The 26819-nt window shown below is 37.2% G+C and overlaps 1 protein-coding gene across 4 annotated transcripts in view; it reads left to right on the top strand.

The window, feature by feature from the left end:
- AK9 (adenylate kinase 9) overlaps nt 1–26819 on the top strand; it is a 141708-nt gene that overhangs the window by 63997 nt on the left and 50892 nt on the right. For all 4 annotated transcript variants that reach the window (XM_042939528.1, XM_042939527.1, XM_042939526.1 and 1 more), the window contains exons 19-26: nt 2549–2622; nt 6111–6269; nt 12233–12322; nt 12790–12990; nt 13369–13490; nt 19731–19943; nt 21397–21657; nt 23045–23169. In XM_042939528.1, the coding sequence (XP_042795462.1) occupies nt 2549–2622; nt 6111–6269; nt 12233–12322; nt 12790–12990; nt 13369–13490; nt 19731–19943; nt 21397–21657; nt 23045–23169 (1245 nt within the window). The remainder of the gene's footprint in view (nt 1–2548; nt 2623–6110; nt 6270–12232; nt 12323–12789; nt 12991–13368; nt 13491–19730; nt 19944–21396; nt 21658–23044; nt 23170–26819) is intronic.

Raw genomic sequence — 26819 nt, 5'->3', positions numbered from 1 at the left:
AATCCCAAGCAGGCTCCACTCTGTCAGTATAGAGCTCAACGCAGGGCTTGATCCCACAACCTTGAGATTATGCCTGAGCCAAAACCAGGAGTCGGGACACTTGACTGACTAAGCCACCCAGGCGCCCACATGCATCATTTTTTTAAAAAAGGAAAAGAGAACTCCACTTTCTCCCTACTCTACCTTCATTTCCCTTTTATCCTATGGAACTCTGTGAGCTGTCTCTATAATCAGTTGTTACCTCTTTTGATTCCAAATTGTCACATCTTTGTAAACTTCTTTTTTTTTTAATTTTTTTTTTAACGTTTATTTAATTTTGAGACAGACAGAGACACAGCATGAACGGGGGAGGGGGAGAGAGAGAGGGAGACACAGAATCGGAAGCAGGCTCCAGGCTCTGAGCCATCAGCCCAGAGCCCGACGCGGGGCTCGAACTCACAGACCACGAGATCGTGACCTGAGCTGAAGTCGGGCGCTTAACCGACTGAGCCACCCAGGCGCCCCACATCTTTGTAAACTTCTTACAGGCAAAGATTTGCCCAGCTTTTATAGCAGCAGTTTACAGATGTGCCAGTCAAGTCCAAGATAATTTCTGTCCTTCCATTTTGTCTTTGACTCATTTATCCAAGTGGTTTTGTAGAAGTGACTAACAACGGACAGCAAAATTCTTCCTCATTCTTGTCAAGTCTTAGATTCTTAGCAGTGGCTTACTATATTTAGGCTGTGGACAAGGAAAGGTTCACAAAAGAGCCCTGCCTGAAATAAACAGGATGACTGCTGATGGGCACGCAGTCAAATGGAGAAGGGGTGAAGAAAGAATATCCAGGAGTCTCAGAGGTCCTTCCTCTGGTCATGAACAAAGAGAACTCGAATTACACCACGACTGCAGGCGAGATTGCAGGATTTAGAATACCTAAATGAGAGAACATTCCCTAGTAACAAGAAATACATCTGTTGGCAAAAGAAGTATAGCAATGTCTTTTGAAAAGAATAGAAATAATTAGATTTTCACAAGATGGAGAAAAGGATGCAAAGAACACTGAATATGGAGAAGGACAGATTTACAGAACAGTCAGAAAAACTGCCCCAGCGTGGGCAACCAGTATGAATAGGCTCTACTTAATTCATCCCCTGTTGGTGAATACTTGATACAATTTTTTGGTTTTTTTTTTAAAATGCAATCGACATTCTTATTCATGTGTCTTTGTGCAGTAGTATGTCAATTCTCGAGAGTTAATTCCTAGATATAGAATTTTAGGCCAAAGGTATACAAATTTTAATTTTAACAAGTATTACTTTACTTCATCACTTTACTAGCTTTCCTTATACCTGTCTTCATCATGAAGGCAGGCTTAGTGCTTCAACCCTAGTGAAAAACAGATTCCCTCCAGATATTTATATTTTTATATTCCAAGTCTCCACATTTCATTATTACTGTGTTGAATGGAAATGAGATAATTTTTCTGATTACAAAGATAATTATCTATTTATTCAATATAGAAAAATTTTATTTTATTTTATTATCATTTTTTAAGTGTTTATTCACCTTAGAGAGAGAAGAGAGAGACAGCACACAAGCAGGGGAGGGGTAGAAAGAGAGGGGGAGACACAGAATCGGAAGCAGGCTCCAGGCTCTGAGCTGTCAGCACAGAGCCCGACACGGCCCTCAAACTTACGAACCGTGAGATCATGGCCTGAGCCGAAGTCGGACACTTAACTGACTGAGCCACCCAGGCGCCCCTAGAAAATTTTTAAATGCAAAAAGTGATAAGTAAAAGAAAAAATTCTCATAATGCCAGCATCCAGAGATAATTACTGTGAACAGTTTGACTAGTTTTCTTCTAATCTTTTGATCATGATTTATATAAATTTTAAGTACAAAATTAAAATTAGATTATACATAGTTTTATATTATGCTTTTTTTGTCACTTAACATTATTTTGTGAACATTTTCCACTTAATCTGAAGGGAAAATGGTACAACTTCTCCCATTTACCTTTTCAAATTGGAGTGAGACAATCCTTTATTAATTTTGACAAATTTCCCAATTAACAGCCAAAGTTTTTTATTTTATTTATTTATTTATTTTTTTAAACGTTTTTTATTTATTTTTGAGACAGGGAGAGACAGAGCATGAACAGGGGAGGGTCAGAGAGAGGGAGACACAGAATCCGAAACAGGCTCCAGGCTCTGAGCTGTCAGCACAGAGCCCGACGCGGGGCTTGAACTCACGGAGTGCGAGATCATGACCTGAGCCGAAGTCGGCCGCTTAACCGACTGAGCCACCCAGGCGCCCCCAGCCAAAGTTTTTTAAAGTGTAACATTGCAACTTTGCTTACCAAAAAAAAAGAAAAAAACTGGGGAAACAAAAACCTGGAAAATTAACTGACTTCAATATCAGGAAAGTAAACATTTACAGTGTAAAGTTAAAAAGTATAATGAACATTATACACAACTTTATTTTTTACCATCATAAGCCTCAATACTGTAACATTGTGAGATGTCTGAATTTCCAAAGATGATTAAATTTTGGACATTTTCGTTTCAGAAAAGCCACTGAAGAGGCATTGAGAATACAAGAAAACCAAAGCCTGTTGGAAGCTATGAATGAGAAAGCAAAAGGCAAACACAGATTTATATCACTAATAATGTGTCATTTAATTTTGTATTGTTACTGCAGGAAACTGCAGTATTTCAAGTGAATTACAGACAAGGTGACCATATATCCCTGTTTGCCCATGAGAGTCTAGGTTTATGCCTGTGGTATTGAAATATTTATTTGATCCACTTTCATTCTCAGTGTTCCAATTTAGATAATAAATTATATGGTCACTAGAGTAATGGAGTCATAGGAAAAGAGCTCCCACACAGATACCTACGTGTGCACCCTCTACATGGATCATATGCAGCATGTCGTAAAACAGCTGCCCTCGTCATGTACGACACACGGCTGCTGGAATTCTGGTAGAAGGATTCCTGGGGAAGTTGAGAAAACAGCCAATCTCCTGCTATACCTATTTTCTTTGAACTTAAACTTCTATCTCCATTATAGAAGAATTTACTCCAAAAGTTTCTTTTACGACTGAAGCTCTTAGCCTAGGGTTCATGGATAAAATTCAGAGGCCTGTGAACTTGAATGGGAAAGTAACTACAACTTTATTTTCCCTAACCTTTATCTGAAATTTAATATTTCCTTCAACTGGTAATTAATATAGGCAACAAACCATAATAGTATCAGTAGTATTGATACTACAAGATATCAATAGTATCTTGACTTTGTCACCAATAGAAACAAAAATACTTTCATGTCACATTATGGTTTTATATATCCTGGTTATGCTTAGCACTATTTCAAAATGATGGTAGTTATTAAACCAATTGCTACCTGTTGTTATTTAATGCATTAGTAAAGTTCACAAATTTCCTACAGCACAGAATTTATTTTGATATCTTCATACCTACATTTCAATATAATTGGATTCTTACGAATTTTATTTTATGGGTTTGAAAGCATTATTCTAAGGAGGGCCCATAAGTTTCATCAGACTGCCAGAAGGGTCCATGATTCAAAAGAGTAAAAAGTGTCTATTTCAGTTTTCCTTTGCTGGCGACAAGCCACCCCAAAACTTTAAAAGAGCTACATTTGTATTCCGTACACGTTTCTGTGGGTCAGGACTTAACTCAGGGCTAATCTCTCCCTGCTCCCTGGGAAGCTCATTCAGGCTTTGAGTGGCCACCTCAGAAGTCAGTCCTCCAGCCCCAGACAGGTTTTCAGAGACTGCAGCCTTGACCAACATCTTCATTTGACTTCATGAGAGACCCAAAGACAGAGCCACCGGTCAAGCTACCCCCAAAATCCCGACCCCAGGACCTGCAAGGATAACATGTGATTATTGTTGTTTTAATCACTAAATTTTGGAGTTCTTTATTATGAAGCAATAGACAACTAATACAACACATACTTAGTAAAATCGCAGATAGTATAAGGATCTTAACACATTTTTCAATCCATTCCTGACTTATCTGGTACACAGATTAGCCATTAGAATTCTAGAAAAAGTATTAGAACTTTTTACACTTCTCAGCATCATTATATAAACTCTTCATTTGTATATTTTATAAAGTACCTAATATGGAAAAGAATTCAATTTATAGGGGTACCTTGGGGGCTCAGTCGGTTAAGCATCTAACTCTTGATTTTGGCTCAGGTCATGATCTTGCAGTTGGTGAGATCAAGCCCCAAATTGTGCTCTGCACTCACAGTGCAGAGCCTGCTTGGTATTCTCTCTGTCCCTCTCTCTCTCTGTTCCTCTCCTGCTGGCACATGCTCTCTCTCTCTCAAAACTAAATAATTTTTTTTAATATTTATTTATTTTGGGGAGAGAGAGAGACAGAGAGTGAGCAGGGGAAGGGCAGAGAGAGAGAGAGAGAGGGAGACACAGAATCTGAAGCAGGCTCCAAGCTCTGAGCTTTCAGCACAGAACCTGATGGGCTCGAACTCATAAACTGTGAGATCATGACCTGAGCTGAAGCTGGGCACTTAACCAACTGAGCCACCCAGGCGCCCAAAAAATAAATAAACTTAAAAAAAAAAAGAATTCAACTTAAAAATAACTACATGTATGCATGTTAGGCATTTGATAATTTTTTTTACTATGAGAAGATACTCAGTTGAAAGACATTGTGAGTTTCGGCCGTACAGCACATAACGTCATGCCAAGCCCTGGTCAGATTCCGCAAACGCTACTTCTTCCTTGTGTGCATCACCATAAATTCCTCTATGTAACACGAAAGAGTCACCACAATGTAAGTCACCTACTTGGAAGCCACATGCACTGTAGTCCCGGTACAGACCCAGACCTATAAGAAAAAACACTTGGGGTTGCTTTGCTCTGGGTGCTTAATCATCCAGATTTAGATTAACATTCAGATGCCTGAGGTATCTCATACCAGATAGTCTTGGAAGGTAATCAGTGGAGGAAGAAATTTCCACAAGAGTCCAGAAAACAGGCTCATTCATTTTCTCATATCATCTGCATAGAAATATCTTGTTTTTTAATTTCATGAATATATTAAAAGGAATTGAGGAGATAGGTTTTCTTTCTTTTTTTTATTTTTATTTTTATTTTTAACATTTATTTATTTTTTAGACAGGGAGAGACAGCATGAACAGGGGAGGGTCAGAGAGAGAGGGAGACACAGAATCTGAAACAGGCTCCAGGCTCTGAGCTGTCAGCACAGAGCCTGATGCAGGGCTCGAACTCACGGACCACGAGATCATGACCTGAGCCGAAGTCGGATGCCCAACCAACTGAGCCACCCAGGCGCCCCAAGGAGATAGGTTTTCTGACACTGTTCACCGCATCTTCTTCCTGAAAGATTTACATGCAACTCCATAAAACTTGGAATTATGCTTTCAAAATTTACATTTGACATACGAATCAACATATTCCATTATTTGCAATTAGGTATAAGAAAATCTGTCATGTATACGTTAAATCTAGCCTCATGCTGCCTAGTAGAAATATAATGCAAGTCACATATGCAACTTTAAATTTTCTAGTAGCTACATAAAAGCAAAAAGAAACAAGTGACATTAATTATATTTTACTTAATATACACAGAAGATTATTTTGTAACATGTAATCAGTGCAAAAATTTCTGAATGTACTTTGCATTCAGTTTTTCATACTAAGCCTTTGAAATCCATTGTGTATTTTATATTTGCAGCACACCTCAATTTGGATTAGCCACATCTCAAGTGCTCAATAGCCACACATAGCTAATGGCTCCACATCAGTGCAGTTCTAGCCATTTCCTTATTGAATGGACTTCTGGGCTGTTTCCAGTTTTTTACTGTTAAAACCCTTAGCCCCATGTTCCCCTAGCACTCCGAGCACATGACTATCATCTTTTACCACTACATTTTAATAGATAAAATATGTAGACATTGTATCTGTCTCCCTCATTAAACCCCATGCTCCAGGAGGGCAAGGCCATTCCTTATTCTTTGTTTTGGCCTCAGCACTTATCAGAATCCTTGACATCCAATTAAATATTTGTTAACCTAAACCGAATAATAATTTTTTTCTCCTAATTTTTTTTTTTAGAACTAGAAGAGACTGATCCAGAGACTGAAGAGGAGATTGAAGGTGAGGAGTCTGAAGCTCAGGAAGGGTCTGAGGCCCTGGAAGTAGCCGAGGAGACCAGGGGATCCTTACCTGAGGAACCTGAAGTGCCGGAGGTCCCTGAAACAGAACCTGAATCAGGTCAGACTCTACTGAGGCCATGTCCTTAATTCTACTTATGTCCATCGGGGGTATGTGTGTGTGTGCGCACGCATGTGTGTATTTGTGTCTTTTCTATGTTAATAAAATGGATGCAGGCTAAGAATGGTGACATGAGCTTCCAGAGAGCAACCATTTAGTCCAAATCACATGGGTTGCAATGTCGTAGAAATGCCAAATCTTCTCTGCCCTGGTACTGGCACTCAGGAGCAGGGCCAGCTATGTAAAATGTGAGTCTCGTGGTTCAAAAAGCAGGAAAATGTGCCTTTAAATGTACTAAAATATGAAGCTTTTCCTTTTCTTCCACAGACTCTCTCTCAATTTGTCATGGCGCTTTTGGTTTGCTATTTAATCTCATTTTAACTAAATAAAAATTTTAAATTTTATTCATTAGCATGGATTTTACTGTTCATCTTTATGTCGTACAATGCCATATTTAAATGGAAATATAAGAGCATTTAACTCATATGCAGAGTCACCAAAATTATACAATTTGTATTTTGCAGCTTGTACATGCATATGCATTTCATTCTTAACAGAATACTGTATCAGTTCCATGCATAAAACTAGCTCAGCTTTTTATTTTGCTTCTTAATATGCACATATATTCTATCAACACTCTCCAGCTTTCTAATGATTAAGGGAAGACTGAAAGAAAGGGAACTCTGGGTTGCCCTGTTTTTTCCTTTACCTCTACATCATCCTTTTCAGCCTAAATGTTTAGCTAATACAGGAAAGTAACATGAGTAAGAAAGTTTCCTTGATTATTCACGTCTCTTTGAATGCTATCACCTTCTTTCAGTATCTGAAGCAAGTTGTAGTTCAAGGGAAAGCATGGTCTCTCATTGCTGCCAGAGTCCTCCCTCCCCCCACAACACTCAATTACATGACTCCTTCACAAATAGGTCCCTTAGAATTCTACGCTCATGATGGGGTGTCAGGAATGTTCATGAGAACTTGAGAGCAAGGGATGGGAAACACATATTGTGCATATATCTACTCGCATGCACTCTCTGTTGTCCCCCTGCAGTCCCTTTTGATTTTGCTTAAAAAAAAAACAATTCAAAGGTAAAATTGCTAAAAATTTCAAAATGACAACCAAAGAGCATTAATCTAAATGTGAGGCCATTCTAAGCAAAAGACATTGTGCAAGTGCACGGGTCACACACTTGTGAGCCAGCCCTGCCTCACAGGTCCAGTTTGGTGGACTAGTGCAGGGCTCTAAGAAGGAGTCTGTGGACAATGCAAGTTACTCTCAGGAGAGTGTCTTAAAGCAGCAAGACAGGGGACCCCACTGTGGTGGGAATGAGGCACATAAATGCTTTCAAGCATGGTTAGTATTGGATTAGAAACTAATCCTACAAACTAAAGGCCTTCAGATACCTGCAGCTACATGCCAGCCTGGAGTAATTAAGGGCTGAGAACCCGCTGTTAGCTGTAAAAGGACCAGGACTAAGAGGAATTTTTACAGTGAGAAATCTCAAGTTCAACATAAATCATTTTTACTATAGGATTGGCATTAGCTTTATGAGACAATAAGTACAAAATCAGATCCCTTGTGCCAAACAGAGGAGCCAGCAGGATGAAACAAACAATTTCCTTTTAGGAGTCCCACACCTCTATTGACTTCAGCTCCTACCCAGAAACTTCGTTGTTTTCTTCAGTACCTAATCAATTTGACTGATGATTCTTGTACCCACCTACCTTTCACAAGAAGACAGGCCATAAAATACCAAAAGAAAGAAAGGAAACTGACATCCATCAAATATGACATGTCAAACATATCCCTATAATTCCAGTGTCCACAATAGCTCGTAATTAGTATTTACTGATGTTATAGGTCTATGGGACAATTCAGTGTTGTTGCCTTCTATCTGATTAATTCCCCCCAGAGAACCTACTTTGGATGTTCTAAAGCCAGCATCCTATTCTAGTTAGGGTCAGTTCTAGCCCAATTCTAGACAATGTTGACATGACTAGGCTTCTCCAGGGCTGGTTTGCTTCTGTAAAATGGGTCTCTTTGGCCATATTAAACCATATTTTACTTCACAGAGGGGCTTGCATCTGGTTTAACTAGTGATTACTTCTTCTATCTAAGGGTCTCTTTCTTCATAAAGTCTTCTCCTCTAAATTACTTAAGGAGGCAATTATGAACACAGCCCAAGTGTCCATTGATAGAAGAATGCATAAAGAAGATATGGTGTGTATACACACACACACATACACACACACACACACACACACACACACACACAGTGGAATATTATTCATCCATAAAAAAGAATTAAATCTTACCATTTGCAACAACATGGCTGGATCTAGAGGGTATAATGCTAAGCAAAATAAGCCTGTCAGAAAAAAAAATAAATACCATATGATTTCACTCATATGTGGAATTTAAGAAATAAAACAAATGAACAAAGAGGGAAAAAAGAGACAAACCAAAGCACAGAATCTTCACTATAGAGAACAAACTGATCGTTATCAGAGGGGAGATGGGTGAGGGAATGGGTGAAGTAGGGAAGGGGATGAAGAATACAATTATCTTTTTTTTTTTTAATTTAAATCCAAGTTAGTTAACATACAGTGTAATAATGATTTCAGGAATAGGATGTAGTGATTCATCAGCTCCTCCCAGTTCTCCTCCCAAAAAGTGCCCTCCTTGATGCCCATCACCCATTTAGCCCATCCCCGCACCCAACACCCCACCAGTAACCCTTAGTTTGTTCTCTGTATTTAAGAGTCTCTTATTGTTTGTCTCCCTGTTTTTATCTTATTTTTGCTTCCCTTCCCCTACGTTCATCTGTTTTGTTTCTTAAAATTCCACATACGTGTGAAATCATATGATATTTTTCTTTCTCTGAATTATTTCACTTTAACATAATACAGAAGAGTACAATTATCTTGATGAGCACTGAGTAAGGTATGGAATTGTTGAATCACTATATTGTTCACCTGAAATTAGCATAACACTGTATACCAACTACACTGGAATTGAAATAAATATAAATTTTAAACCTAAGTTTCTTATTTTAAAGGCTCCTAAGCTCCACCCAAGTCCTGGTTGAAGCAAGTATAGGATGGAGTTTAGGAATCTATATTTTAATGAACACCTCAGGTGATTCTTATACTTGCTCACAATTGAGAACTGTCATAGGGGAAAAAAAATTAGGCTGATGAAAAGTTTTATTAATGGTTGCCTTACATCATGGAAAAAGCTCAGTATTGTACTTAGAAAAACCTGGTCCTGAAAACTTACACTCAAGGGTGACTTAGCTGCATACTGTATCCACAGGTCACAGTGAATTGATATATCGAATAGAATATAGACAAGTTGAAATTTAGAAAATGTCTCTCAGACAGTGATCATGGTTCTGATATACTTGACATTAAATTGTGTATTTAAAAATCACTCAGATATCCAGTCAAGTTTGACGTGACATGATAATTATAGGAAACATACAAATAGAAAGATGGGAGAAAATCACCATAGTCCTGCCAGCAAGAAGCAACAAATTTTTAATATTCCGATATATTTCCTTTCAGTTTTCCTAAGCTTGGTATTTTGTTTTGTTTTGACCTGTGACTTGATTGGACTCAAGCCTAAGAGAAAGGTTTTCTCTGGGACATTTCTTTTTTTTTTTTTAATGTTTATTTATTTTTGAGAAAGAGAGAGAGACAGAGAGAGACAGAGAGACAGAGTGCAAATGGGGGGAGGGGCAGGGAGACACAGAATCCAAAGCAGGCTCCAGGCTCTGAGCTCTCAGCACAGAGCCTGACACGGGGCTTGAACCCACGAACCATGAGATCATGACCTGAGCCAAAGTCGGAAGCTTAACCTACCGAGCCACCCAGGCACCCCCATGTTCTTTTTTCTTTTCTGCAGAGATGCTCAGAAGATATTCTTCAATACCATTATGTTTTTTAACTTTGCTAGTATGTGAGCGATTTTTCCTGGAATTCAGTGAGCTCTTTTTATCTTCATACTAGTCTTTGTCTAGCTTAAAATGGTTTTCTTCAATTATACCTTCACTTATTGCTTCAGATTCCTTTTTCAGGATTACTTTTTATTATTTTTGGGTAGTTTCTGTTTCTCAACCACATTAATCTTTTCCCTGATAGTTTTGATGTCTTTTTTCTTTTTCTCTGTATTCTTTGGAAGGTTGTTATCCTCCACCTGAGATTTATTTTCTGCTTCTTTGCCTCTATCCTGCCTCTATCCTGATGCATATTTGAATCTGCTATTGCATTTTACATTTCCTTGCATTGCTTTCTTATTGGAACTAGCTTTCTTGCATTCCTGCCTTTATCTTAGGTTGGTCTCTCTTTTTTGCTTCATGATTCTTATTTCATAAGCTATGTTGTCTTCCTGTGCTTTTTGAGTATACCAAGCATGTATTTTCTAAAATTTACTCTGCTTCATAAAAGAAATCCTTTTCAAAAGCAAATTCTTAATCTAAATCTTTGGTTTAATAACTCTTTCCCTTCACTATAACATCTTTTCAAGGGCCTTGTCATTATGTTGTTGTTGTTGACTTGTCCTTGAATGGAGCAGATTATATCAAGCTCTAGCAGGTAGAGTAGGGAAACCAACAGGAAGAATAGGTGGAATATTTATAAGAATCATCCCCCAATCCACACACATGCTTGTGCATGCACACACACACACACACACACACACACACACACATACACACACACACACACATTTTGCTTTAATGTTTTGCCTGGTACTCTCAGATATAGACCTGAAGGTAAAGTTAATGTGCATTGGCCTAGTTCAAGTGGTGATATTTAGTAAATATTCATCTTATCTGTCTCTCCTGCACTGCGCTGGATCTTCGTCATCTCTATTTCATTCCGTAATTAGCCAGAGAAGCTAAGACAGTTTAGAAGTCCCTGTATGTTCTCGGTGTTCTTCTTATCTTCGTCATGATTTATAATGCTTTTCTTTAGATAAGTGAGCACATTAAAATTAAACATATCACCACCAGACCAGCCCTAGGTTTGTCCTCTTCTATACCCTACTCCCTTGACTATTTTTTTTAATGTTTACTTATTTTTGAGAGACAGAGAGAGACAGAACATGAGTGGGAGGAGGGGCAGAGAGAGACAGGGAGACACAGAATCTGAAGCAGACTCCAGGCTCTGAACTGTCAGCACAGAGCCCGACGCGGGGCTCAAACCCACCATGAGATCATGACCTGAGCCCAAGTCGGATGCTTAACCCACTGGGCCACCCAGGAGCCCCTCCCTTGAGTATTAATTATAGAATTCTGTAGAAAGAGGACCCAACTGTTACTTTAGCTTGGAAGACAGTTTCCCGTGTTACAGAATGGAGCTATATATAGAATATTACATAAATATGTTATATATTTGGTCTACACAAAATTTCCATTTCAGAACTAGGAGAGACTATAAAGTGAGAAGATAAACAACTAGTTCTTCCTTCCTTGAACCATCTCTGCTGTATCTGTATGTGATGCATGTCTTCTAACATCCAGGAAAATAGTGTTCTATCTATATCTTCAATACACGCACAGCTGGAACTTTGATATGTCATTGTCTTTCATTGTCACTTTATGATTTTTTGGTGTATTTTCATGGGTGGATTAAGAAATTAAAAGAAATATCAGGAACTCCTAGTCTGATGCCATGTGAACAGAAGTCTGAATAATATTTAACAACAGTTATCAGTCAGAATTATATGTGCCATGTGTATATTATTTTGGTCAATGTCCTTTTATATATTTTTAAATATTCTTCATTTTTCACTCTATATTATTAAATATTTTATGCCATACTTTACCTGACAGGAACTGTATTTTCACTTAGACATAGTATACACAATTAAACTGTGTTTTGAAATTTTCTTTGTGCCAAAAATTTCATAAAGGAATAGTGTTTTAAAATTCAAACACTAACTATTAGCTTTATTTTTTAAGTATCTGAGCCTGGGGAGGATACTACAGTTGGAACAGACATTTCAAAAGGATCCAAAGAGGCCCTGGAAATTAAAGAATTGTCTGAAACAGGTTAGATTATAAAAGTACTTACTGTGTGAAAGTACTTTTCAAATTCTTTTACAAAGGGCGTAGTCCCTTATTTTAGGCATAGTACCAATTTCCTACTTATTTTTTTCTATGTTGTATACCAGTTGATATGTATTAATTTAGCTTATTACATTAAAAAATATGTAGCCAACTTATAGTACTGTTTTTCATCAAATTTTATTTTATACATTAACAGTTAAAGTTGCTATATGAAATTATTAATAATTATCCAAATAATTTTGATTTTATTAATAATTCATCTAAGCCATTATAAAAAACAAAGCATAATTAAAATATGATTTGTGAGCGTAATATTATTAATTAGAAAACTAAGTTTATTTCTTTCAAATGTTATTAAAATACTATAAAGTATAAATTATTTTCTTAATATGTCTAAAGATATAATATTTGAAGATTCTTTTTTCTTTCCTTTAACCTTTACTCAAAAGTTGTACTCCCTGAGTTTCCAGAAGATGCTTATCCTGATGTTCCTGAAATGGAGCCAATTAAAGAGAAGGTTAAAAATTTCAACTTTGGCTGGAAACAGCTGGAACCAGCAATCCATGAGTCTTTCATTCAAATTTTAAACTTGGAGATTGCTGACAAAACACCAGAGGAACTACTTCAAAAAGTAGTTGAGATTATGGAAAGTAAGAGCCACAATCATAACATTTATTGTCAAGAGCAGGTAATATTATTAAAAGCACCATGAAAGTTTAAAGTCTTTCTTGATGGTTTAGGAAGTAAAACATTCAGTATATTCAAGGTTGATATTTAAAATATTTAGCAACCTCATCTTGCAGGCACCTGCCAATCATAACAGTTCCGGGGCACAAAGCACTGGCCAAATTGGCCGGTTGTCATTTAAAGAATTTGTGAAGACCTGTTTGCATACACATTTAAACTAAGATCAGTCATTATAATCAGATTTCCTAATCTTTGACTACTTTTTTATGCTAATATCCTTTTATTCTAAAAATATCTTCCCAGAAGTTACGTCTTTTTTTTTTTTTTTTTTTTTTTTATAGAACCCTTCCAGTATGCAGGATGGGAGTTAACTGTGGAAGATTATGAAGAAGAAACAGAAGACTATCAGGCCTACGCTGAAGTTGAGGAGGAGCTAGAAGAGGAAGAGGAAGAAGAGGAAGAGGTATATGACTCCTTTATTACCTCTCATTCACATTGGTCACATCATTGAAAGTGCACATATCCAGAGTGGTAACTAGCACTTTTGGACCCCAAGAAAACAAGCAGGCATCCTCAATGTTATCAATAAGCATTTTCAACACACTTTGCCTCTACCCACGTTTGCTTGAACCCTGAAATGCCAGGGCTAGTTAGACAATATTTTACACCCATGAAAAAAGAAAAGGGAAATCTTTAAAAAATTTTTTCCACGGAAACATTTATAGGTATTAGAGACAGAAATATTTAACAGAAGTGGGCGTTTTATGTAAAAAACAGATAGCAATGGACTCTTTGGGAGGCTGCTAGTATGATAATAAGTAGCAGTATTCTCAAGTGGAACAAGTCATTTTCAGGCATTAAACTATTCCCTTAGCAAGAGAATTTTGATAAACATTCTCATTTGATAGCCACACAATTCAGGTATCTATCAATAATAAAATAAGAAGTGATTCTTTTAATTTTAGGTTTTATCAATTCTTTTTTTTTTAATTTTTTTTTAACATTTATTCATGTTTGAGAGACAGAGCATGAGTGGGGGAGGGGCAGAGAGAGAGGGAGACACAGAATCCAAAGCAGGTTCCAGACTCTGAGCTGTCAGCACAGAGTCAGATGTGGGGCTCAAACTCACGAACTGTGAGATCATGACCTGAGCCGAAGTCAGACACTCAACCCACTGAGCCACCCAGGAGCCCCATAGGTTTTATCAATTCTTTTGAGGCTCCTAGACCCAGTTCCAACATGAGAGGAGGTCCTCCCCAACACAACACCTAGCAGTTCTCAGACACCAGCAGGGTCTGAGGATTCACTTCAATTCTGATACTGTCTACTTGGAGATTCCAGAGGTTAAGGGTTCAGTCCTAAAGGACTGCTCCCCCCTCCCAACCTAGATGCCAGTCACAGCCCCAGGTTATTTCCCATGCTTCTGACTGACTGGCTACAGATTAGGGGTTCCAATAACCTCCTTAGGTTCAATTACTTTGCTAAAGCAGCATACAGAACTCAGGAAAACACTTACCTACATTTACCAGTTTACTAAAGGATGAGATAAAGAATACAAATCAACAGCCAGATGAAGCAATACATAGGACAAGGTCCTGAACAAAGAAGCTTCTTTCTCTCCTTGTGGAGCTTGGGGCCCTGCTTGGTAGGACACAGAAGCTCTTCTAAAAGAAAAGACCAAAAAGCTGTCCTCATGGATTTTTATGGAGGCTTCATCATATAGTCATGGTTGGCTAAGTCTTTGGCCATTGGCTGATTCAACCTCCATCCCCTCTCCCCCACCCCACCTGGGAAGGTGGGGGATAGAACTGAAATTTCCACCCTTCTAATCGACATGCAATAACCTGGCTGAAACTAAAAATAATTACGTTAAGAGAAAGAAGCCCAACAAAAAAAGAATACATCCTGTATGATTCCATTTACATAAAAATTTAGAAAACTAATTATAGTGCTAGAAAACAGAGCAGTGGTTGCCTGGGAATGGGGCAGGTGGGAGGCAAATAGGAGCAGGAGGGAGAGATTTTACAAAGAAGTGTGAGCAAACTTTTGGTATTCATGAATATATCCATTATCCTAGTTGTGGTGATAGTTTCACAAATGAATACTTGTGTGAAAATTTATCAAATTTTATACTGTAAATATGTGCAGTGTTTTAATGTTAGTTATACCTCAGTCAAGCTGTTAAAAGTATTAATGGTGGTTATATCTCAATGATGAACTTACAAACAATTTTTATTTTTTAAATATATTATCTGATTTTTTAACACTAGAAATATATAATTTTCACATTAGGAAAAATCAACAACAAAGATATTTCCCTTTTACCAAACAGAAAGTACAAAAAGAAACAATAGTTCTACTGCTACACCAGAGTTCAGGAATCACACCAAGATAGGCCCAAGTGTCTCTCTTTTCTTATCAATCTTGCCTATACTTCGTGTGCATTTAAATCTGTGTATTATGTCTTTCTGTATCTGTGGGAAATTAATTATTGCCTCTTTTCCATCTCTTCCTTTTTTTCTTCCATAATACCTAATACTAATTAGGTCTCTTGGATCTATCCTCCAAATATCTGTATCTTTTCCCTCAAATTCTCCAACTCTTTACTTTTTTGTTCATATATTTGTAGATATGTCTTCCATTCATTCTTCTCATTTAAGACATTCACTGGGGTCCTACTGCTGTTATAACTAACTACCACAAAGTTAGTGGCTTAAAATAACAAAATTATCATACAGTTCTCAAGGTTAGTTCTCTGAAATGAATCTTACAGGGCTAAAATCGGTATTAGCTATGTTCCTTCTGATAGAGGAGAAGACTTTTCCTGTCTTTTCCAGCTTCTGGATGCCACCTGCATTCTTTGGTTTATGGCTTCTTCCTCCATCCTCAAAGCACATTATTTCAGCCTCTGCTTTCCATCATGTTATCTCCTCTTCTGCTTTGACCTTCTTGCCTCTCTCTTATAAGGAACTTTGTAATTACATTGGGCCCACTTGGATAATCTTCCCATCTCAACGTCCTTAATCACATATGAGGTTCTCACAGGTTCTGGGGATCTTTGGGGGCCATTTTTCTACCACAAGTGGTCACTCTCCTCTTAGGCTCATTTATGTATTTTGTTGGTGCCCATGAACTCTTTCTACTGTTTATTTGCATTTCTATTAATGTCCTCATCAATTTTCTCCTCAGAGATTGGGTTCTTTCCATCTGTGTTGCAAAGTTTTGTGGTCTATTTGATCTGACTGAACTTTCAGTTAACTAGGCTCCCTTAGATGGGTGGTGGTTTTCTTTCTTCTTTTTCTTTTTGTATTCAGTAGGGTTCAGAACTGTTGCTGGAGTGCTTTAGGTGACAACATTCTCAAAAATTATAAAAGACAAAGTGACTTCTCTCCCCATAGGTCAGGAGTATAGAGGCAGATAGGGCACATATTGATTGCTATGTGTGCCTATGACAAGCCCACGTTACCCAGATTCCTCATACTTGCTCAGATTCAGGTTTGGGGAGGACTCTTCCCACCCATACAACTCCTTCTTGGTCTTCTGTGGACCAGAGAGACCACAAGCACTTCCCTGGTCGTTGCTGATGCTAACATTCCCCAGGAAATCCAGAAACTCAGGAAAACAAAATTCCTCCTAGGACTTAACATCTTAATACTCTGTCTCTCTGATGTTTGTCTCCATGCACTCATCCAGCCCATAGTGGTAAATAATGCCATACAGTTCCCTCCCCTAGAATGTTTATGGATACCAGTTGCCTGCCCCAGCAGTTACGTTTAAGAGAAAGGAAGGGAATGTCTTCATATCACCATTTTCCCAGAATCCCTTGTTCCAAGACACTCCACACATTGCCTCTATACACATACCTCACATTCTGTTTCTAAAATTTATTTAGGGATAATTCTGGACCCACCCATTGTAAGGAAAAACTGGAGTCAATGAATGTAAGCCATTTACAATTAACTAAAAAAAATTTTTTTGTTTAATTACTCAAATGGATTGAGATATAAAAAACAAATGCTAACAAAAAAAGAGAAGCATTCTGGATATCAGTAAAAGTAGAATTGAAGGAGAAATGCATTAAAATAACACAACAAGATACTTTACACTGTCAAAGATAAGCAAAACTGGGCACTGAAGTGGTAAGGACAGGTTTTAATCAATACAGAAAAAAGTCCAGTGTGAACTGAACTCTGATTTGGACAGAGGTAGGTGGAGATTTTAAAAGCAGAATTAGGGAGCAGGAAGGGGAACAGCAGGAGCCCTGGAGATTCAGGGAAGTAAAAACTCGCCAGTGTCCATTGATGGATGAATGGGTAAAGAAGTGGTACATTCACACACACACACACACACACACACACACACACACACAGGAATATTATTCAGCCATAAAAAAGAATGAAATCTTGCCATTTGCAACAACATGGGGGATCTAGAGGATATAATGCTAAGTGGAAGAAGTCAGTCAGAGAAAGACAAATATTACATGATTTCACTCATATGGGGAACTTAAGAAACAAAGCAAACAAAGGAAAAAAGAGACAAAAAACAGAGTCTTAAATACAGAGAACAAACTAGTAGTTGTCAGAGGGAAGGTGGGTGGGGAGATGGGTGAAATAACTGAAGGAGATTAAGAGTACACTTAACTTGATGAGCACTGAGAAACATATAGAGTTGTTGAATCACTATTATTATATACCTGAAACTAACATAACACTGTATTTAAATTATACTGGAATTTAAATAAATAAATACATGCATACATACATACATACATACATAAAATTCTTAAAAATGCTTTAAGTAAAAACAATAAAAATAAAATAAAATTCTCATGAAACAAAATTATATTGACATACACATAGGTCAGAATTTATACTTTCAGTATCATTTGAGAGCATATATTTTTACTGCAAATTCAACAATGCTTTGAAATAAAATTGCATCTTATAATTGAATACATTATAAAAATCATATAAATGAGAACAAACATTGAAGAATTCAACACAATTTTAAATGTTACGTGGCCTTATCTCAGATTTATCAAAATCCTTAATTTTGAGAGATTATACATTTCAGCTTCAAAATAAAAAATGTATATATTCTTTTTTCTAGCCCTTAGCCCTTCAAAAAAAAAAAGATTACATATAAATGCTTTGCAGTATGGCAGAAGTAGAAATTAGAGTTACCAGGAAAAAAAAAACCACATGATACCCAGTTATATTTGAATTGCAAATAAAAGAATCATTTTTATGTATGGTACATACTTATACTAAAAAATTATTTGTTATCTGCAATTCAAATAAAACTGGGAACCACATTGTTATTTTTTAAGTCTGGCAACCCTAATTTAAGTGGATTTATTAGCAGGAAAAAGTTAAGCAGTGAACTCAAGAATCTGGAAAAAAAAGCACAACAAAAGAAAGTAGAAAGGAGAGTAAAGTCAAAAATTAACAAAATAGAAAAAGAAGACAAAATAAAAACATTAGACCTAATTTCAAAAAAATGAAAAGTTGCGGACACTTGGGTGGCTCAGTCAATTAAGCATTCGACTCTTGATTGCACCTGGGGGTCGTGATCTTGCCGTCCTGAGATTGAGCCCCTCCATGCCCGCATGGAGCCTGCTTGGGATTCTCCGTCCCTCCCCTCTGTCCCTCCCCTGCTTGTGCATGCTCTCTCTCTCTCTCTCTCAAAGAAAAAAAAAAGAAAAAAGAAAACTTGGTTCACTGGGAAAAGTAATAAGATAGACAAACTTCTGAGAAGTCTAGGTAAAAAGAAGAAGCAAATAACATTTGAAACAAAAATAGGTATATAATCAAGATTTTAAAACAAGATTGTTTTAAATTACAGGAACTTTATACTAATAAATTTTAACATCAAGATTAAAAAGATTTTCAAAATATGAATTACTAAAATTTGCTTAAGAAGAATGATAAAAGCTGAAGAAACAAAAATAATAGAGGAGAGTTACAAATTATTTCTAATATGCCTTTGTTGATCAGATAATTCCTATGTTGTTTAAAATCTTCCACATCACAGAAAAATAGCAATACCTCCCAGCTCATTTGAAGTTTACATACCTCTCATACAAAAATTGACAAGAATGGTGCAAGAAACGTATAGATTAGTCTCATGTTTGATCCTTTACAGAAAGTTGTTCATTATATCTTGTTTTGGAGAATAAAAGAGGTCTGTTGTAGAATAGTCATGTAAAGTATTATTCCACTGGTATTTTTTAAATACTCTATTTGTGTCTAAATATATGTCTCGTTTTATATATATATCAGTAAGATGTACCTTGAAAAAGTGGTCTGGAGGGGCGCCTGGGTGGCTCAGTCGGTTAAGCGGCCGACTTCGGCTCAGGTCACGATCTCGCGGTCCGTGAGTTTGAGCCCCGCGTCAGGTTCTGTGCTGACAGCTCAGAGCCTGGAGCCTGTTTCAGATTCTGTGTCTCCCTCTCTCTCTGCCCCTCCCCTGTTCATGCTCTGTCTCTCTCTGTCCCAAAAATAAATAAACGTTAAAAAAAAAATTAAAAAAAAAAAAAGAAAGAAAAAGTGGTCTGGAAGGATACACATAAAATTGTGGATTGTTTTAAAGGCATCTTATTATGGGTTAAGTATTATTCAAGATGCATTTTTTTAATTACATTTCAGTCTTGCATCAAAATATTTATAATACTGTTCTCCAAACTGAATAATATTTGTAGAATGAAGAAAGAATTAAAGAGAAGAGAAGGAACTTGGGAGATAGCAAGCACTTTTGTCCAGTGGTTCTCAAAGAAAACTTCATCCTACAGCCAGGCAGCATAGAAGAAGCAGCTAAATATCGAGAAAAGATCTACTACTTTTCAAGTCCTGAGGCTAGAGAAAAGTTTCTGGAGCATCCTGAGAAGTACGTGGCTCATAATGAGCCATTAAAGGTGAAAACAATACTCCTATCCCAATAATCACTCCTGAGTACTTATTCAAGGACTTCCTGCCAACCTTCATCATTTTACTTAATAGTGAAGTCCCCGATCTGATATTAACAATATGGTGAAACTATCTAAGTTCCAAGAAGAACTTTTTGGAATATGCATAAAATAGTTATCTATTTTGATTTTTATAGTAATGCCTTGTGTCAAACCAACACGGACTATCTGTCTTTTTAGTGGAAGTAAAAAGACACAGCTGAATTTATTGCTTATATGTTAAGGGCCAGCTGTGCTGGTTAGTCCGTGTAGAGACTTCAGAGCAGTCTGCTGATCTTAAGACAGGGAATGAGTGGGATTCAAGGATTGGTGGACTTTCAGTGGGTTGACATTTGTAGAAGTGTGGTTACTCAAGCTCACACTCAGAGGCATGATCATAGGGGCACGTCTGTGCCTGACTTGGTTGACTCTCAGGAGCAAGGGCTGAACTGGTTCATTGGATTGAAAAAGAGTCCTGTTATATGGCTCTGAAGCAATCCATGTTTTCCTAAATTTGTGGTAACACTTTTTATTCTTATTTATCACCAATAATAAAAGAGCACACTGTGGTAATATTTTATCCATTTAAAAAATAAAGCACACACATAATCACACCAGGTTTAGACAAGAGCTTTCATTTTTAATTTTACTTTCTCACCCTATTCTACATGGATGTATTTTCTTTCTAGTGTATATAATATTTTATTATCTGTTTTTTTACTTAACATTATATCAATGTAAGTTTACATATTTCTACATAGATCTCATAATGCTTAATTATTTAACATACCATTTTAACATCTATTTGTTAGACATTTTTCACAGTATTTTTCATAGTGTGATTTGTCATTGTGGATATGAATTGTGGATAGTAATTCCACATTTTGGATATCCACATTGTGGATAGTAATTAGGAAATCTTTGGGCCTGTCATTCTTTTTTTCTCTTAAATTATTTTATTAGTATAATTCCCTAGCATGGGATTACAAGATCAAAGTATACAAATCACTATAGATTGTCACTTATACTTTTGAGGACACCAATGCCTTCTTTCTTCTTCTTTTTTTAGTTAATTAAGCTCCACCCCACAGTGGGGCTTGAACTCACAGCCCCAAGATCAAGGGTCACATGCTCTACCAACTCAGCCAGCTGGGTGCCACTGACACGAGTACTTTCTTAAATAGAACATATGTAACATATAGACCATGATTTAAACTCTTCTGAAGTCCATTTCCATGAACTTCAATTTTTATGTGGTACCCAGGCAGACCATTGAAATATGTGGATGCTTGTGGCTTCTGATGCTGCTGGTGTTGTGAAGTGATAATTCAGTTTTAGGGCAATCAATAGGCCTAATGTTTTCTAAATTACTCAAAATTCCTTTTCTTCACTCGCCTCCTACTCTACCTCTCTCCTGTGGCAGGCTCCTCCAATAAGAATATGCCTTCTGGGCCCACATGGCTCTGGTAAAACTGTCTGTGGAAGATACTTAGCAGAAAAATTGGGCATTTTTCACATTCAGTTTGAAGAATTTCTTCAAGAAAAACTAATGCTCAAAACTGAAAAGAAAATAGGAACTGAATTTGAAGAAGATTCTGAGGAAGAACAGTTTGCAAAACAAGAACTTGAAGAACTTGCCATTCAGGCCAATGTCAAGATTGAAGAAGAAAATACAAAGAAACCGGTAGTAATATTAATACTCTATTTGCAGATAATTATGCTTACTGGTATTACTTTTGGAAGTAGAATATAAGCAGTGTAAAACTCTATAGTGAGTTAGGTCATCCTCCCCATATGTTATTTACAAATTTTACTGCTCATCTAGGATACAAAATAGTAAGTTTTACATGACTCCAGTAAAAATCTGAACAGCTTTCCCTGACAGGACTGTTTATAGCATTTATTTGGGACTATGTTATTTGATGTCTGACCTAGACTATAAGGTTTTCCAATATCATGTTCTCTGTTTTCTGACAAATACAAAAATCTGCCCCAGTACCAGCAGAGATCTCAAAATATTAATTTCTAATGATGCATCATAAGAAATTTTATGTCTTTTAGATGGTTTCTTCCTGGGGTTGTAAAGAGAAAGTTCTTCATTCGAACTCACTTATTTTTAGAGAGAGAGAGCGTGCGAATGAGAGAAAAGAGGAGAGGAGCAGAGAGAGAGAAAGAAAGAGAGAGGGAGGGACAGAGGGAGGGGGAGAGAGAGAGAGTCTTAAGCAGACTCCATGCTCAGCATGGAGCCTGACATGGGGCTCAATCTCATGACTGTGAGATCATGACCTAAGCCAAAATCAAGAGTTGATGCTTAGCGGACTGAGCCACCCAGGCGCCCCATATCTAACTCACTTTTTTTTTTTTTTAATTTTTTTTTTTTCAAAGTTTTTTATTTATTTTTGGGACAGAGAGAGACAGAGCATGAACGGGGGAGGGGCAGAGAGAGAGGGAGACACAGAATCGGAAACAGGCTCCAGGCTCCGAGCCATCAGCCCAGAGCCTGACACGGGGCTCGAACTCACAGACCGCGAGATCGTGACCTGGCTGAAGTCGGACGCTTAACCGACTGCGCCACCCAGGCGCCCCTCTAACTCACTTTTTAATCATTTCTGATATAGCTAGACCCTTTTATTCTCAAATGATCCCCTGTAAATGGACCCATATAGATTGTATTCCAGATGACTGCCTGGCTCGCCCATCCTTTAATCAGGATCTAGGTTGAATAATTATAAGATAAATGACAAAAATTTGTTAAGCCTTGTGGGTGTATGATATAGATTGAACAAGGTTTTAGCAAAAAGTAATGAGACAGATATCCGGAGGCCATGTGTGAAAGTCAGTCATGCTAATCACTAGTAACTCCTCTTAGCTATAACATATAATTTAATATTTAAAACCATATTAAATATTGATTTAAAGAAAAGGGCTCAAGTTTTAAAATGTTAACAAGTAGAGGTATTAAAAATGACCTAAAGAAAAAAGGTCTCATCCTAACCAACTATGTAATTTATAGATTATTTATTAATACAGAGTTTTAAATTTTTTGTTTTGTTTTCTGATTTTTGTTTTAGTCTCCAGAAGTACAATTTACAGAAGAAGAAGAAGCAATCAGATTAAATCTAATGGAAAATGAGCCACTGCCTCCCGAAATTCTTGAAACAATTCTTTCTGAGTGGTGGCTTAAGGAACCAATGCGGTATCTTATTTTACATAGAATTATACAATTATTGACTTTCATCTTCTTTATTCTTAAAAGTTAAAAATGTAATCCAGCATAAATTTAAGAATTTTTTTTTTTTTTACTTTCTTGTAAATGAGTGATTGTACACATTAAAAACATTTGGGAAATTAGTTTAAAAATACTGATGCCAGGGGCCCTACCCCAAAACAACTGAATCAAAATTTTTAGAAGTGTGAGGGTAAGCGGCGTCTGGGTGGCTCAGTCAGTTAAGTGTCCAGCTTTGCTCAGGTCATGATTTCACGGTTTGTGAGTCTGAGCCCCAAGCAGGGCTATGCACTGGTAGCATAAAGCCTGCTGGGGATTTTGTCTCCCTCTCTCTGCCCCTCCTCTGCACGAGCTTGTGTGTGCGCTCGCTCTCTCTCTCTCTCTCTCTCTCAAAAATAAATAAATAAACATTGGAAAGAAGAAAGGAAAGAAAGAAAAAGAAAGGCAAGAAAGAAGGAAGGAAGGAAGGAAGGAAGGAAGGAAGAGAAGAAAAAAGAAAAAAGAGAAAAGAGAGTATGAAGTTGAGACCCAAGCATCAGTAGTTTTGAAAGCTCCCCAGCTGATTCCAATGTGTAGGCATGGCTGACTACCCATATTCTAAACTCACTCACAGTAATGATGGGCTGGACTCTTTTCCTTATAGCCTTTCACCAATTACACTTAAGACCACTTAATAGCTGTCCATAGTATTATCCCTTTCTTAAAAGCCAGGAACAAGCCTGACCTCAAACAGGACAAGTTTAGGAATCTCCAGGGCATCACAGTTTAAAACTTCACCTCAATTTCCTAACCAGAATATCTTGCTTTGGTATCTACCAGAAGAAAGAGAAATAGCAAACACTCACATGGAACTTACTTTGTGCTAGGTACAGTTCTACTATATTTTATTCACATTAACTTGCTTAACCCTCACTACTATCCTATGGAATAGAAACTTTTATTATCTCACTTTGAAAATAAGGAAACTGTATCACAGACAATTCAAACAACTGGCTACTCCCAATGCACCTCTGGGCAATCTTTTTCACCTAATCTGTGGCATAAATAAGTGAGTGAGATTATTAATCATCAACTTTAATTTTAATTTCCTATTGCCTAAATTAGATCATTTGTTGTGATTAATTTAGGCAGGTTGACCGCAACAATGTAGTCATGGGTTGTTCTTTGTTAATTTAGCTCCTAGCCTCACAACATACATTAAAAAAATATTTAAAAGAGCATATGGATTGAAGAATTAAAAGTAAAAAGTGAAATTGTAAAAAGCCTAAATAAAATAGCTAAATATTATGCAACCATTAAGATGTATTGTAATGAAGAATTTTTTTTTTTTTTTTTTTTTATTTTTTAATATATGAAATTTACTGTCAAATTGGTTTCCATACAACACCCAGTGCTCATCCCAAAAGGTGCCCTCCTCAATACCCATCACCCACCCTGCCCTCCCTCCCACCCTGCCCTCCCTCCCACCCCCCATCAACCCTCAGTTTGTTCTCAGTTTTTAACAGTCTCTAATGCTTTGGCTCTCTCCCACTCTAACCTCTTTTTTTTTTTTTTTCCTTCCCCTCCCCCATGGGTTTCTGTTATGTTTCTCAGGATCCACATAAGAGTGAAACCATATGGTATCTGTCTTTCTCTGTATGGCTTATTTCACTTAGCATCACACTCTCCAGTTCCATCCATGTTGCTACAAAAGGCCATATTTCATGTAATGAAGAATTTTTAATAGCATAAGAAATGTTACTATATAAAGGATGCAAAGTTATTTACAATAGCAAGGTGGACACATGAGGAACAAACCGCAGAGAAATAAAACAAAATGTCAGTAATCTCTGGGATATGAGATTATGGATAATTTTGCCCTTTTCATGCTTTTCTATATTTATTTATTTTTATTTATTTAAATTCAGGTCAGATAATATACAGTGTAGTCTTGGCTTCAGGAGTAGAACCCAGTGATTCAGCTCTTACATGTAACACCCAGTGCTCATCCTGAAAAGTGACTTCCTTAATGCCCATCCCCATTTGGCCCATCCCCCACTCCCCTCCCCTCCAGCAACCCTCAGTTTATTCTCTGTATTTTAGAGTCTCTTGTGGTTTGCCTCCCTGTCTGTTTTTATCTTATTTTTCCTTCCTTTCCCCTACGTTCCTCTGTTGAGAGTCTCAAATTCAACATATGAGTGAAATCATATGATGTCTGTTTTTCTCTGACTGATAGTGAAGTGAGATGTTTTTCTTCTATAATCAGGAAAAGATCAACATATTTTTTAAAGGCTATTGCATGAGTCCTAGAGAGAGATAATAAGGGCCTGATCTTAGGTGTCATAACAGAAATGGAAATGTGGGTAGGGAGAGGACATATCAAGGCTTTACTCCTATGTGTGGGATGCAAGTAGGAATTGGAGGAGCCATCCAAATGTCTCTGACGTTTGGCACCCGAATACCAGTGAGTCAGAAGCAAGAGCAGTGTGGAAGGGTAACAACGGGTATGATTCTGACAGTATGATACACGAATGCTTCCTAAAGGGCACTGCGATGAAGAGATTAAGCAGCTTTTGGAAAATCCTGAATTGAAACTCAGAAAAGAAGCTGGGTATAGAGGTAGAGATTTCGAAGTCACTGACAAAAAAGTGTGACAGCTAGAATGGTAGGGATGAAAATGTTCCTCACAGAAAAGACTATGCTGAAGGCGTCTCTAAAGAAAAAGGCATACATCTTACAGCCAAAGTATAAAAAATTGCCCTCTTAAGAGTATGGGACACATTTTAAAATATCAGGTAAGAACTCAAACTGTCAAATGTTCTTAAAAGTGCTGTTCATATTAGGAAGAAAACATATATTTAAAGATAAGTACCTAAAACAAACCCAATTTTATTTTTTTTAAGTTTGTTTATTTATTTTGAGAGAGACAGAGACAGCATGAGTGGCGGGGGGGGGGGGGGGGGAGAGAGAGAGAGAGAGAGAGAGAGAGAGAGAGAGAGAGAGAGAGAATCCCAAGCAGGCTCCACACTGTCAGCACAGAACCTGATGTGGGGCTCGAACTCACGAAACCGTGAGATCATGACCCAAGCCGAAATCAAGAGTCCAACGCTTAACCAACTGAGCCACCAAGTCTCCCCAGACAAACCCAATTTTAGATAAACAGGATAAACTCTCATTCAGAAGGGGACCAATACTGACTCTCTCAGATAAAGCCAAGTTCTTGAAGCCTGATTGTTTTATAAATATTTCATAATGAAAATGTAGTCACATTTCAGTTAGTTTTCTGATCCTTACAGTTTCATCATACTTGGGCAAGTTTTATAATTCTATTTGAATGTAATCATCTTACGCATATGAGCCAGTATACATACATTAATAATTGTCATTGATTACAAGGGGACCCAGGGAAGAGAATACAAACTGTCTCGTGAGAGGAAGTATTACTAGAAGAAAAACTACAAAAAGGTGGGTTCCCACGAAAGGTGGGCTGGCCAAACCCACCTTCACATAAAGGGTGACACAGTCTTTAGGGTGGGCATTCCTCCCAAGCAGAGAACTTATTTCCTATTGATTTTTCATCAAATATTAAGACTATTTACAATTTAAGAGAACTTATCTATCCTATAAATATAAGTATAAAA

The sequence above is a fragment of the Panthera leo genome, chromosome B2 (assembly GCF_018350215.1).
Source record: "Panthera leo isolate Ple1 chromosome B2, P.leo_Ple1_pat1.1, whole genome shotgun sequence".
Taxonomy (NCBI): domain Eukaryota; kingdom Metazoa; phylum Chordata; class Mammalia; order Carnivora; family Felidae; genus Panthera; species Panthera leo.
Note: the sequence above shows the minus strand (reverse complement) of the source record. Positions and strands in the feature narration are given on the sequence as shown.